The following is a 15768-nucleotide window of genomic DNA, read 5'->3' on the forward strand; positions in this document are numbered from 1 at the left end:
TATGATGATTTCTAAATAGGCTTCTCTGTCCTGCTGTTCGGTGCTGATAGTGATTACAATCCAGGTAGTGATTATAATATTCACAGTGCTGGTTTTTGTATCTGCAAATGCATGTTAAACCAATCTCTGTCCCCAATGCAGTTGTCACAGTGTTCTGAAATTATTTACTAATCCGAATTTTCCTTGAGAATGCCATAAGTTCCATGTGAGACTGTCTTTATATTCCCATGTAACCGTCAAGTCAAGTCAAGTCAATTTTATTTGTATAGCACATTTAAACACAACCCACGTTGACCAAAGTGCTGTACATCAGTGCAGGTGCTAAAAAAAGAACATACAATAGCACACAAACCTAACAACACATACATAAACAGTAGACAGTGCCCCCTCAGAGGGCCTCAAACGCTAGGGAATAGAAGTAGGTTTTGAGCCTGGACTTAAAGGAGTCGATGGAGGGGGCAATTCTGATGGGGAGTGGGATGCTGTTCCACAGTCTAGGAGCTGCAACCGCAAAAGCGCGGTCACCCCTGAGCTTAAGTCTAGACCGCGGGACTGTCAGTAGCCCCAAGTCGGCCGACCTGAGGGACCTAGAGTTTGAGTGGTGCGTTAGAAGATTTTTGATATGGGGGGGCCAAGCCCATTCAGAATAGTTTAGAGACCCATGCAAAGAAATCTGAAGACACAACCCTGAATATTGTGAGAAATTTTAATCAGTCATTCCAACTGTTTTTAGCTCTTTGTAGAATGCTGATCTAGATTTAGTAACTCCATCCATTTCAATGGAGAAAACTAACTATGGGGTAGAGAATGTTCCAGATAATTCCATTTTTTGGAATTAATTCTATTAACTTTAAAAAGGCTTTTCTAGTATTTCTTAGTGTTCTAATCTTTTTAATTTTTAGTTGATACTGGGGAATATGATAAATATTTGGTGCTTTGAAGGTGAGCAGTAAAATGTAGACACAATGAACTGCAGATGCTGATTTACAATAAAAGACACAGTTTTGGAGTAGCAGGTCAAGCAACCTTCCCAGAAGAAAAATGGATATGTGACATATCAGGTTGGGACCCTTCTTCGGACAGGCAGTAAACTTGGGCCAGGCACAGCCTGGTGTTAAAGTCAGGGGGTTTTCTGTCTAGAGCTTGCAATTTACAACTTGGAAGTCTTGCGCTTCAGGAGGCCTTGCCCTTTAGCTCTGTGTGGCATCCTTTCTTGGCTAAGGAGATCAAAACTCTATGCAATACTCCAAGCAGACTCTCACCAAAGCCCTGCATTATTGCAACAAGATAACCTTGATCCTCCACTTGTGTCACCTTACTACGAAGAACAACTTTTGCTGCTTTGGCCAAGTGTTTACTTGCATGTTCGTTTTCAGTGATTAGTACAAGAATGCCCAAGTCTTATTCAATATTCCCAATTTAACACTATTTCAACAGTATACTTTTTATTCCACTGAAGTGGATAACCACATTTATTCATATTATACTATATTGACTACAAAAATTACTTGGAAGCCTCCTTACACCCTCCTCACAATTCATAATCCCAACCAGATTTATGTTGCCAGTAAACTTAGAATCTAAACACCTTGTGATCATAATTGTTGATGATACAGAGACTGAAGTACCCATGGGTTAGAGCCTGCCTTCTCAAAAAAAAAATTGTTAATCATTCAAATATTCAAATTCAAATTCCATCGCAAAATGTTACCCCTGACACCAACCCTCTAGTTTTCCACACTGACCTTTTGTGTGGGACCTTTTTGAAAATCCAATATTGTCTAGACTATCTGATACATCTTCCAAATCCCTGCACACTGAAATTATCTTGTTAATTAAATGACACATTTGACACATTTGAGGTTTATAATGGTAAGTGCAATAACTTCAGATTATTGTATTGATGTTGTGGTGTGACATTTTTCAGCAATATGAACTGCACGATTTCTATCTATTTTCAAGGGTGTGTCACATGGTGTCTACAAGGGAAAAAAAACAAACCGCCAAATAAAATGAATTTGACAATGGCATTAATGCAAAATGAAACGAATCTATCTGTTGTCACTAAAATGGCATGCAGTATACTGACATAACTGTTTTGGATAAATGTTCAATAGTCTCTCAAATAAAATGCTTACTAGAGTGCACTTAATTAATTTTAATTCCAAACAGAATAATTAATTGATGATTACACATGTAATATACTGTAGATTTATAAGGGACCTTGTGAAAAATTAATGCAGATTAAATGACATTCAATGTAGGCCAAAGCGAGCATGTAAGTATGAATGGAAATACAGAGGTTGGGGAAGGACAATCATTGTTTTTCTGTCACGTACATCTGGGGAATAATTTAATCAAGATCAGTATTGTAATAGCCACTGCTGCAAGCTGTTTGTATTACTCGTTGTTTGGGAATCCATTCCTTTCATTTGATTTGGCTGACTTGATTATTTAGCAGTACAGGTGCCATTTTATTTTATCGACCTTCCTCCACTGGTTTGTGAGCCTTAACAGTAGTTGTTGACTGTCTGCCCAATATTGTGTCAGACTGGGATCATATTCCTTGAAGTTGATTACAAGTTGGTGGTGCGGACTTGGATTTGAGGAAGCCATGCCCACTGTTAATTTTGGGACTGTTAAGACAAAATTGCCTATATCATGCAGGTCCTTCTAAATTTTGCAGGTCCTTCTAAATTTTACATTTCCCCAATGGAACTTGCATAACAATAGACAATAGGTGCAGGAGGAGGCCATTTGGCCCTTCGAGCCAGCACCATCATTCAATGTAATTATGGCTGATCATTCTCAATCAGTACCCCGTTCCTGCCTTCTCCCCATACCCCCTGACTCCGCTATCCTTAAGAGCTCTATCTAGCTCTCTCTTGAATGCATTCAGAGAATTGGCCTCCACTGCCTTCTGAGGCAGATAATTCCACAGATTCACAACTCTCTGACTGAAAAAGATTTTCCTCATCTCAGTTCTAATTGGCCTACCCCTTATTCTTAAACTGTGGCCCCTTGTTCTGGACTCCCCCAACATTGGGAACATAACGGAACAGGCCAGTGCACTGTAATGTGTGTGCTGATGTATTTTTAAAAACGTGTCAGCGCACATTCTTCTGCTGAAATTTAGTTCCAGTCACCATCTGATACATTTCTCAAATGCTGTTCTTCATATAGAGATGACACTTGGTACAGCAGGTAGAACCACTGCCTCAAGGCTCCAGTGACCTGGATTCCATCTTGACTTCCATTGCTGTCTTGGTGATGTTTGCATATTTTCCCTGTGACTGTGTGGGCTTCTCTGGGTGGTCTGATCTCCTCCTATGTCTAAAAGATGTATGGGTTGGTAGATTAGTTGGCCATTGCAAACTGCCTGTAGTTTGTAGGTGAGTGCTAAAATCTGCAGGAGTGGACGGGAATGTAGTAAGAATTAGAAAGAATTGGGTTAGTGTAGGATTAGTGTCAGTGGGTGATTGATAGTTGGCATGGAATTTTTGGGCTGAAGGGCCTGTTTCCATGTTGAATCTTTCTATTACTTTATCAATGAAATATCCTTTTATCGTAGAATCATTTTGATCATTTATCACATTATCATTAAATATCAACAAGTTCTTGTTCAGTTGAAAGAGACAGCACAGAGGATGATATTCCTTCCATGGCCAATTCCTCTATGTTGATGACAAAGTCATTGAAAGTGCATTGTTAGAAAAAATGTTCTTTGTTTACAGATGTTTGCGTCAGCTTACATCTGTCTATAACTGCAAAAAAGAAAGACTTTACTGACAATGTTTTAAAGTAAGTGACCATGGAAATAATAGATCCACTGGTTGTCATCTTGCAAAGTTTCATACATTATATATATATTTGTTGTAAGTCTCGTATTAATTCTTTAGATGTTAACCATCCCTTGTTTTCTGTTAAACCTTTTTGTAATGTAGCTTCCCAGTCTACCACAGCAAATTCATGCCCCGGACTTTGTATTTTGCTTTGTTTGCATTTCATGCCCTCCCTTCAATTTAGACTAGATCACTTTCAATTTTGTTCTAAAATTCTTTCCTACTCAGAAGGCAATAAGGGTAGAAAGAATTGTCATAGTGTGATGATTGTCAGCTTGTAATGGGATCCATTAGGCTAAGGAACACAGGGACATATGTATAGTTGTTGAAGGATTGTTCAGTGTAAAAGCGTGGGAGGTGATGGTGTTGGCATTTGGTGTTTCTGAGATGTGTGGGGCAGAGGATTCTAGTATTTGACATGTACATTTGCAATAGATGGAGTTTCAGTCTACACGGCCAGTCCTGACGTCTCAGCCAACATTAAATGAACCATATGGACATGATTGTAGTCCTGATGATTTAGTCTCGTAGAATCATACAGAATGGAAACGGGCCCCATAAAGGAACTGCAGATGCTGGTTTATACCAAAGGTAAACACAAAGTGCTGGAGTAACTCAGCGGGTCAGGCAGCATCTCTGGAGAACACGGATGGGTGATGGACCCGAAACGTCATCTATCCTTTTCTCCAGGGATGCTGCCTGACCCACTGAGTTACTCTAACACTTTTGTGTCTATCTTCCTCCGTACGCTAGCCCTATCCCACACACTAGGGACACCAGTGTATCTTCCCACACTCCAAAGATGTACAGGTTTCTAGATTAATTGGCCTCTGCAAAATTGCCCCTAGTGTGTAGTGTACGGCTGATCATTGGTCGGTACGGACTTAATGGGCCGAAGGGCCCGTTTCCATGTTGTTTCTCTAAACCTAAAACTTTTTACTTATCTCTATCTTGGGAACCATTTCTTCTTTTACAAGGAAAACATCCGAGATGTTATCACACCAGTCTACTTTGAAGCAACGTATTCCCTGGGGAAGCACATTGTAAGGAACGAATCCGGAGATGCTTTCCCTCCACTCCAACCTGTTTTGCAAAAAAACGAAAATGAAACAAATGGAGTCAAGAACAAGGTGTGAGCAAATATGCTTATATTTTACATTTCATGTAGTGATAGAGTTTAAATCACACAGTTGCAAACTAATTGATGACGGTGTCTGGCTGGAAAACCAGTGTTAGGGCAAACTGATCTTTAGCTGTAGATCCTGTGCCTGGCTTGTCTGGAAGGCTGCCAGGCACAGGTGACTTCTGAGGTGTGCGACTCAGGCTTAACATCTGTTTCAGGATTCCAGTGTTAAATTGAGCTAAAGCAGAGCAAAGTACGTGCTGCCAGGTTTACGACAGCCTGTCCAGTGATTCTGCCGGAAGTCACCAGAGAACTCGGCTTACATGCCTGTGCAGGAATCAGGAGAAGCAGGGGTGTTCCACCTCGTTCCGTAGGAGGCAACCTGCCACCCCATGCCCCCACCCCTTTCAATCTCCAATCCCAGGGACATTGCCAACCCATGATCTCCCTCCACTTGATTGTTACGTCAGGTCAAAGGTCAAGGGTGTTTTATTGCCATAGGTCCCCAAACAGAACAGTGATATTCTTCCTTGCAGCATCACAACAGAATGTATGAACATAGCACTCTGTAAACAATATAATAAATGGAAAGAAGACCCTCACTCACTCACACTCTCACCTACGTATTTATAGCTTATTTGGAGTATTTAATAGCCTAATGGCTGCAGGGAAGAAGTTGTTCCTGAACCTGGAGGTCACATTTTTTTAGGCTTCTATATCTTCTTCCCAACGGTAGGAGTGAAATGAGTGTGTGGCCAGGGTAATACACGTGCTTATTATTCCGTGAAATAGGGCATGCTCCTTTTCCAGCAGTTTATTGTTGAATGGTCTCAGCACTATAATGGGATTTGCAGTTTTGCAATGCTGTTTGCCTCTGAAGATTAATATTATTTTGGTTTCTCTTTGTATATTGGTTTTAACATGTGTTTCTGGATTTTTTTTTGAACAGACACATTTTGAACGATTATGTACTTTTGAAGACTGTGCTGCCAACCTTCAGGTTTCTGGAAAACTGTTGCTAGAAGGGTGAGTAACTTGTCTTGCTGTGAGTATGTTCTGTCTGTGATCCACTGGTTCCTGTAATCAATTTGATACATTTGCTGAAATGGGACCTGCATGTGCTTGTGTACAAATCACTAGCAAGTTTTACATGCAGGTTAAAGAGAGCAGTTCACAAAGGCCTGATTGCAAGAAGATTTGTGTGCAAAAGTGTGGAGATTTTGTAAGGTCCCGGTGATTCAGGCTTCTCTCTCCACGGAGGGATTCACATGCAGTTGGTACCATGCAACGACGGTTCACCAGATTGATTCTAGGCTGGTGAGGTTTGTCCTCCAAGGAGTATTTAAGTTAACTGGGTCTACATTAACATTGACTAAATGTTGTTCCCTTATCATGTTTCTGCCACTGTGAATGGCTTAATTGTAACCATGTATTGTCTTTCTGCTGACTGGTTAGCACGCAATAGAAGTTTTTCACTGCACCTCAGTACTCATGACAATAAACTAAACTGAACAGAGAGATTGATTGATCCCTGGATATTGAGGGGAATTGGTGCAGGTAAATGACACTGAGGTTAAAAGATAAGCTGTGTCTTGTTGAATGGTGGAGTAGGCATGAAGGAGTGGATGACCTACCCTTGCTTCTGTTGTATTCTTGTGATCACTTTGGCACAGTGATGTGTTAGGTGAAGAATTGTATTGCTCTTTTGCTTAAATGCACAGTCTTAGCTGGAGTTTCTTGCTTGCAGTGGCTTTAGATGCTCGACTGCTATAGATTTATTTTTTCATATGTTAAGCACTTGAGATGAGGCAGTAAGGGATATGAGTAATAGCCTTGACTAACTGTAAACCTGTAATATTCGTCTCCATTTTGAAAACTGGCATAGCAGACAATATCCATGAGATACTTTCACCGTCACAGTTCACTTTATTCTGTAACCTTGTATTTCTATTGACATTGTTCTCGTAGAAAGTTGTTTCTGGATCTTGATGCTTTTTGCAGATTTTCTTTCATAATACATCATGGCATCATATAAATGGTGCACTTGTCTAGATTTAATTTTTATCATTAATTATTGAGTTATTATAGCGGTCATCTTTTAGATTTTAACCTGACACTTCTCATCTTTGAAGCATTTTCTCCCCCACTGGAATATTTTTAATTTGTGCCTTTTGCCTCTCCGTCAAATATTTTTTATTGCCAATCTATGCTTTTATATTTTTTTATCGTTTGTCCCATTTCAGATTTTTTGCTGCTATATATCATTCAGCTTTTCTTGAATTGTTCTGTCCTTATACAAAATCTAATTAGATATATGGATTACTTCCCAAGCATTCAGTCACCTTTAAATTGTTTATTTGCTCTCCATGATTACCTATGTTTCTGGCTTGTCAAATGGTGACACATTGGCTGGTAAAACAGACCTGAAGACAATTTATAGAACAACCTGCCTCTTCAACTGCATCGCCCCTTTATCCACAGAGAAATTAAGTGTCCCAAGTATTCAAGCAGGAGGATTACATAAGCATCCATTTAAATTTGCCTAAAAGTTTCTTCCACCATTTCCTATCTGTGGATTGATGATACAAATAATGTACTCCTCAAAATGTGGCAATACCTTTCTGTTTCTCTGCTGAATCTTCAAGGATTCTCTTTGCAGCACTTCTCTGGCAAAATACTCATGCAGTTGCCCTGCACATTTTGTCCATTTACCACCGTTAATAGCAGGACAGCTAATTTAACGTTAGCACTTTGCTAGAGATAGACACAAAATTCTGGAGTAATTCAGCGGGTCAGGCAGCAGCTCAGGAGAAAATGGATAGGTGACTTTTCTGGCCAGGTCCCTTCCTCATACTGATTGTAGTAGGGAGAGCGGGGGAGGGGAAGGGAACTGGAAGCGAAGCGAGACAGGACAAATTAAGACAGGTGACAGGTGACAGGTGACCTCGGGCGAGCAGGTTCCCTGATAGGAAGATTGTTGGATAGAGACATGTGCGTGCGCAAGTGGGATACACAGTTGTGAACTGTGAAACTAGTTAACGGACTTGTAGTGGGGGCAGAAACTGCTGCAGGATCAGCCAGGCTTCGGAGGAAGGGAATTTAGACTGGCACAGTGACACAACGATAGTTAGGAAATATAACTGCAGATGTTGGCTTAAATCGAAAGTAGACACGAAATGCTGGAGTAACTCAGCAGGTCAGGCAGCATCTCGGGAGAGAAGGAATGGGTGACGTTTCGGGTCGAGACCCTTCTTCAGACTGAAGAAGGGTTTTGACCCGAAACGTCACCCTATGGCGAGTCCGAAAACTTGTTGGTTGTAGAAGAAGTTTATTGCAGCCGCAATATTCGAATACAGAGTTAAACAACAAGGTAAAGGACAACCATCAAAAACTTACTGTCTTCTTCGAAGACTTCGCCGAACTGTCTATTTCGGGCGCCAAAAGCGCACATGACATCGCTGGCCAATCAGCGATGTCGCTACCTGGACCAATCCCCATGGTCGCGTTCACACGTGACCTCGCTGGCCAATCCGAGGGTTCGACGACCTGGACCATTCTCTATGGTCGCTACATGACCCCCCCCAGAACCCGAGGTGCGGAACCTAGCAGGGAGCCGGATTTCGCGACCATAACGAGTACGGAGAGGGACAGCCTGAACCACAGGAGCCGGGGGTTCCGGACTTGGCGGAACAGCCGGAACGGGAGATCCTGGAGGAACTACCGGAACGGGGGGTCCTGGAGGAACTGTCGGAACGGGGGGTCCTGGAGGAACTGTCGGAACAGGGGGTCCTGGACTGAGCGGAACTAACGGAGGTCGGCCTCTCCTAGGGGTTTGACCGACCAGGACTGGTTGATCCGGATCCAAATGTGCAGGTTTGAGCCGGGACACCGAGACGAGCTCACTCTTGCCGCACATGTCTAAGGTGAAGGTAGCCGTTCCCTTACGCAAAACCCGGAACGGCCCTTGATAGACCCTCTGCAACGGGGCGCGATGGGCATCTTTTCGCAGAAAAACAAACTCACAGTCCTTCAGGGAAGGCGGTTCATGTACCATGGGACACCCATGACGTGAAGTTGGAACTGGGGCCAGGGAGCCCACCCGTTCCCGGAGAGATGCTAACACCGATGGGACTGTAGGCAGCTGGTCTGAAAGGTCCGGAAACAAATCTCCGGGTACTCGAAGTGTCGAGCCATATACTAGCTCCGCGGACGACGCACCGAGATCTAGCTTAGGAGCAGTCCGGATGCCCAAAAGAACCCAAGGGAGCTGGTCTACCCAGTCCGGGCCTTCAAGCCTTGCACTGAGGGATGCCTTAAGTTGACGGTGGAACCTTTCTACGAGTCCATTTGCCTGGGGGTGATATGCAGTAGTGGGTTGTAACTTGGAACCGTACAGTTCTGCGAACGCGGCCCAGAGGGACGAAGTGAACTGTGGCCCTCTGTCAGTGGTAATAACTGCCGGGACCCCGAAACGAGCTACCCAATGAAGGGCCAAAGTCCTAGCACAAGACGCTGACGAAATATCAGACAATGGGAAAGCCTCTGGCCACCGGGTGAACCGATCCACCACCGTGAGGAGGTGGGTGTAGCCCCGGGAGGAAGGCAAAGGCCCGACCAAATCCACGTGGATGTGGAAAAAACGAACTGCTGGGACCTCGAAATCCTGTACGGGGGGCTGGACGTGGCGCTGGACTTTAGCGGTCTGACAGGGAACGCAGGAACGTGCCCAACCCGCTACCTGTTTCCGTAGGCCATGCCAGACAAACCTCGCTGCTACCAAGGCAGAGGTGGAGCGGATGGACGGGTGCGCCAGCCCATGAATGGCATCGAAAACCCGGCGCTGAAGGGAGGGCGGTACTACCGGCCTGGGACGGGGAAGAGAAACATCGCACCAGACCTTTGTGCCTTCCGACCCACAAGCTACCTGGGCCAACTTCAATCCCGAAGTGGTGGACCGGTATGCCGAAACGGTATCCGCTAGAAGCTGTGCCTCCGCAAGCTCCTGGGGATCCACTTCGCAGTCCACCGCCGAAATAGGGGGAAAAGCGGGTCTAGACAGGGCGTCAGCAACGGCATTAAGCTTACCCGCGACATGACGGACATCGGTGGTAAATTCGGAGATAGCAGTCAGGTGCCGCTGCTGGCGGGCCGACCATGGGTCAGACAATTTCAAAAAAGCAAATGTTAATGGTTTGTGGTCCGTAAAGGCCACAAATGGGCGGCCCTCGAGGAAGTACCTGAAATGACGAACAGCTAAATAGAGAGCCAGAAGCTCTCGGTCAAATGCGCTATACTTCAGCTCGGCCGAATTTAGTTGCCGGCTGAAAAACGCTAAAGGCTGCCAACGGCCACCGACCTGCTGCTCCAGAACCCCGCCCACCGCCACGTCAGAGGCGTCAACCGTCAGGGCCGTGGGGGCGGAGGGGCTCGGATGGACCAACATGGTGGCGTCTGCCAAGGCTGCCTTAGCTGCTGTAAAAGCCGACTCTGCGGTCGGGGACCATATCAACTCTACCGGATTCCCTGCAATGCATTGGAAAAGCGGGCGCATGAGTCGCGCAGCTGCCGGAACGAACCTATGGTAGAAATTAACCATGCCTACGAACTCCTGTACCCCTTTTACTGTGGTGGGCCTGGGAAATGCCCGGATAGCCTCTACCTTCTCGGGCAAAGGGGCGGCGCCGGCAGGGGTAATTCTGTGCCCTAGAAAATCAAGAGCAGGAAGGCCGAATTGACATTTGGAGGGTTGGATAATGAGCCCGTGGTCTTGGAGCCGCTGGAACACGGTCCGCAAGTGGGCCTGGTGTTCCTGCACTGAGGGGCTGGCGACCAGGATGTCGTCTAAATAAATAAACAAAAAGGGTAAACCCCGGCCCACGCGGTCCATCAGTCGTTGGAAAGCCTGTGCCGCGTTCTTTAAACCGAAAGGCATACGCAACCATTCAAACAACCCGAACGGAGTAATCGTTGCAGTTTTCTGTATGTCCTCCGGTCGCACCGGGATCTGGTGGTATCCTCGCACCAAATCGATTTTGGAAAACACCACCGCTCCTTCCAGCCCAGATGAAAAGTCCTGTAGGTGCGGTATTGGGTAGCGATCAGCCGTGGTGACAGCATTGAGACGCCGATAATCGCCACATGGTCTCCACCCCCCAGATGCCTTGGAGACCATATGTAACGGCGAGGCCCACGGGCTGTCGGACTGACGGACAATTCCCATTTCCTCCATCTTCCTGAACTCCGCCCGTGCCACCACCAGTTTGTCTGGCGGTAGTCTCCTGGCCCGAGCGAAAACGGGAGGGCCTTCGGTGCGGATGTGATGGACCACGCCGTGCTTGGCCGAAGGCGTGTCAAAACGTTGAATGAGCAGCTCTGGAAACTCTGCCAGAATCTCAGCATACGAGTCGGGGGCCGCGACGACGGCCTGGACAGTAGGGCTGGGCGAGGAGGCGATTGTCGGAGCGACGTGCTCATCTTCGGCGGAGGGTCGGAGGTCGTTACCGTGGACATCAGGGACCAGTGAAAAAGCCCAGAGAAAATCTGCGCCCAGGATCGCTTGTTTGACGTCGGCTATGATGAATGGCCATTCGTACGTGCGGAGGCCTAACACAAGGGACATCTTCCGTATACCGAATGTGCGAATTGGGCTGCCATTAACCGCGATGAGGGTGGGACCTGTCTTACCCGATCTGGTTTCGAGGTCGGTCGGCGGCACTATGCTGACGATGGCTCCCGTGTCCACCAAAAATTCTGTGTCCGTGAATCGATCATGGACATAGAGGCGCCGGTTCTGGCCAATCGTAACTGCCCCTATGTACGATCGGCCGAGGCATTTCCCGCGAAGGTACAAGGCAAGCGGCAGTTGCGGGATTCGCTACCCCATCGTAGGTGATAATAGCACCAGCCGCGCTTGTGCGGATCTTTTTGGCGGGCTTTCGGAGAATTGGCGGGAGACGTGGCGCCATCTTGCCGTCGCTGTGGCGTGGTCACTGATGTCGAGACCTTGTTGATCGAACCGCTTGCCTTGTTTTTTGCCGCTATGAGCGCGTCCGCTTTCGCTGCATATGCTTCGGGGTCCTTAAAAGAACAATCCGTGAGCAGCAGTCGGACATCCTCAGGAAGTCTCTCGCGGAATGCCTGTTCGAACATAGGGCAATCCGTATGCTCACCGGCTAGCATCATCATTTCGGACATGAGGACGGAAGGCAGTTGGTCTCCAAGATCCGGTAGGTGCAGAAGTCTTGCCGCACCACCATGCTTATTAAACCCGAAGATTCGCAGTAATACTTTCTTCATGGCCTCGTACTTACTTTCCGCAGGTGGATTCACGATGAACCGCATCACGCGCTTGGTCGTGTCCGGCGATAGAGCGCTGACGAGGTAGTAGTACATCGTGGATTCGTCCGATATCTTCTTTATATGAAATTGAGCTTCGGTGTGGATAAACCAAGCTTGCGGTGCGTGCGTCCAAAACAACGGAAGGTGAACGCTTGCCGCGCTTAACTCCAGTGTGCCCGGCGCGGTCATCGTCAACGAGGCGTCGGGTTCCTGCTTAGTCGGTGATCGTCCAGATCACGTCGGGGTCACCAATATGGCGAGTCCGAAAACTTGTTGGTTGTAGAAGAAGTTTATTGCAGCCGCAATATTCGAATACAGAGTTAAACAACAAGGTAAAGGACAACCATCAAAAACTTACTGTCTTCTTCGAAGACTTCGCCGAACTGTCTATTTCGGGCGCCAAAAGCGCACATGACATCGCTGGCCAATCAGCGATGTCGCTACCTGGACCAATCCCCATGGTCGCGTTCACACGTGACCTCGCTGGCCAATCCGAGGGTTCGACGACCTGGACCATTCTCTATGGTCGCTACAACCCATTCTTTCTCTCCCGAGATGCTGCTTGACCCGCTGCGTTACTCCAGCATTTTGTGTCTACAGCAATAGAGTTGTTGTCTTGTAGTGCCAGAGACCCAAGTTCGATCCTGACGATGGGTGCTATCTATTTGCACGTCCTCCCCGTCACCGCCTGTGTTTTCTTCGGGTGCTCTGGTTTTCACCCACATTCCAAAGACGTACATTTATAGTTAATTGGTTTCGGTAAAAATGATAAATTGTCGCGAGCTTGTAGGATAGTGCTAAGGTACTATACTACCGATTGCTGGTCGGTGCGGATTCAGTGGGCTGAAGGGCCTGTTTCTGCATTGTATCTCTAAAATCTAAAAATGTTGGGGGGAAAGTATGGGCGGGTGGGGGTGGTTTAGGGAAGTGTTGGGGGTGGGGGAATGGAGAACAGTGATGGGGGAAGGGAGGTGTTTGTAGAAGTTACCTAAAATCAACCCCAAACATCTTTGGTACAAACCAGTATCTGCAGTCCCTTTTTTATTAAACTAGTATTTTTCAGTTGCACTGTATATTAATTGGCTGCAGCATTTTCTCCATCACAATAAAGCCTCATTGGCTATAAAACTTGTGATATTGTGAAGGTTTGAAGGACACTCTATAAATGCATCTCTTTCTGTATATGAATTGCCTAGAATCTTTTAACACGATAAAAGAAAGCCCTCTTATACAGTTCATGCAAAACTCGTTTAGTTTATTGTCACGTGTTCCAAGGTACCGTGAAAAGCTTTTTGGTGCGTGCTAACCAGTCAGCAAAAAGACTATGCATGATTACATACATGTGCACATAATGAAGAAGATGCGATATCAGTTTTTAACATTATGAGCAATTAGGTATTTGCCCTGCTTGCTGGTTTATCGCTTTGTGTGTTGGAGAAAAGCAAGAAGCCAAATGAGAAACCCCTGAAGATGTTGCTCAATGCTGCTGGTGTAAGTTGAGGCTCAGACTACTCTACCTCCCCTAGCAGATGATCGATCTCCCAAAAGTATCGATCCCATCACATGAATTAGCTCAAGCCGCACCTGCAAATCTGATTAAAATTAGTAATGTGCAGGAAGGAACTACAGATGATGGTTTATACTGAAGATAGACACAAAGTGCTGGAGTGGGACAGACAGCATCCCTGGAGAAAAAGGATGGGTGACGTTTCGGGTTGGGACCCATCTTCTGGACTGCGAAGCCATGCCCTGACTTTCCCGCCTGTCAAAAATGAGAAACCTCACATTCTGACATACTAAAAAAAAATTCAAACATGTTCTTCAAAGACGTGAAACATTTGGGAGAACTGAAAGGTCTAAAAGCATTCAAAGCATTAAAAAAAATTAAAATAAATTCCAAAGATTAAACAGATCTGACCACAAACATTCTTTATCTCTGCAAGCCATTTTCCCTTGAAATCTACAGCCAAACCTGGAGCAACTTTCTCGGTTGGTATCCTCTGTATCTGTGATGGATCTTTCCATGTCTTTAGCTCCATCTCTCGACTCCATGTGGCAGAGAGCGCGGTAGATTGGCCCCCGGCAAGTGCCAGGAGTTCGGGATTTCTGAGCAGTGAATATTTGTGCTGTAATCCCAATCTTGCTGCCAGTTACATGGGGAAATTGAGGCAATTCTGTGCAGATCTTTTACAGTTTCGCTGCAAAATTAGGTTCAATGAACTTCCCATGTTTTGCATTTATTTTTGTAGGAGTATTCTTTAAAACAATTAAATGGCTAATAAAACTGGAATTATTATTTTCAAAAGAGGATTAAGAACAGGGGTACTGTTCGTCAAGTCTGTATAGTTTGTTAAAAGTAGCAGGTTAAAAACTGAATGGGATCCTGAGTTTTATCAAATGAAGCATGGAGTTCAAGAGCAGGGAAGTCACAATAAACCACAATAAAACTACTCGGTCCTGTGCCAAACACATCACAGTTGGAAAGGTGTTAAAGATTTAGAAAGAAGAAAAATTGAGAAACAATTTTTGTGCCAGATGGTTAGGCCAGGAGTAGTACTGGATGCACATTCAAGGATTCTTCACAGCTGTGGGGAGAGGGCCGTGAATGTGCTGAGTTGTACTGCTAGTGCAAAGTATTCCCATGGACTCAATGGGATTGGATAGCCGGTTTCCACGCTCTAATCTGTGTAGGAACAGAGAAGGACCAATTCTTCAATCTGTTTAAAAAAAAAGTCTTGCTTTTTAATTCACAACAGAGACATATATGATCCCTTAACCAAAGATCTTCATTGGCGCTATATGTAATCCTTCTGCATTACATTATTACCAATCATAATTGGCCCTTTATTACCCTCTTCTATTTCTTGGATTCCCCTTCCGGCCAGCTACTCTCTCCCAACTTTCCACTTCCAACTGCTGATGCAATTGTTAGGAGGCATAGTGGCGCAGTAGTAGAGTTGCTGCCCCATAGTGCGAGAGACCCAGGTTCGATCCTGACTACGGGTGCTGTCTGTATGGAGTTTGTACGTTCTCCCTGTGACTGAGTGGGTTGCATTCCAAAGTTGTGCAGGTTTGTCGGTGAATTGCCTTCTAGTGTGTAGGATAGAACTAGTGTACAGGTGAACACTGGTGGGCATGGACACAGTGGGCTGAAGGGCCTGTTTCCACGCTGCATCTCTAAACTAAAATAAACTCGAACAATATGATGTTAAATATGTTTCAACAGAGTGAAGCTGGACAGGATTGCAGTCCATGTCTTCCCCATGCTATGATTGGGATTATTTCACAGGGTTAGATTAATTTTCATTCAGAAGGCAGGGGCCGAACCTGTTTACAGTACGTAATAAGCTTCCCATTCTAGCGTGGATAGAAACTGATGCAGTGAAGCTGGCTTTGGTTTAAGAAAAACTTTTGAAAGATTTTTTTTTTTTTTAGCTTTGGTTTTAATTTGCTTGTTCTTGTTTT

At 45.4% G+C, this 15768-nt stretch overlaps 1 protein-coding gene across 1 annotated transcript in view; it reads left to right on the top strand.

Moving 5' to 3' along the window:
• The window catches only part of itga4 (integrin alpha 4), a 102055-nt gene that overhangs the window by 43290 nt on the left and 42997 nt on the right, over nucleotides 1-15768 (top strand). Inside the window, exons 16-17 of the mRNA XM_078404032.1 lie at nucleotides 4820-4972; nucleotides 5915-5991. Of these exons, the coding sequence (XP_078260158.1) occupies nucleotides 4820-4972; nucleotides 5915-5991 (230 nt within the window). The remainder of the gene's footprint in view (nucleotides 1-4819; nucleotides 4973-5914; nucleotides 5992-15768) is intronic.

Source organism: Rhinoraja longicauda, chromosome 8 (genome assembly GCF_053455715.1).
Source record: "Rhinoraja longicauda isolate Sanriku21f chromosome 8, sRhiLon1.1, whole genome shotgun sequence".
NCBI lineage: Eukaryota > Metazoa > Chordata > Chondrichthyes > Rajiformes > Arhynchobatidae > Rhinoraja > Rhinoraja longicauda.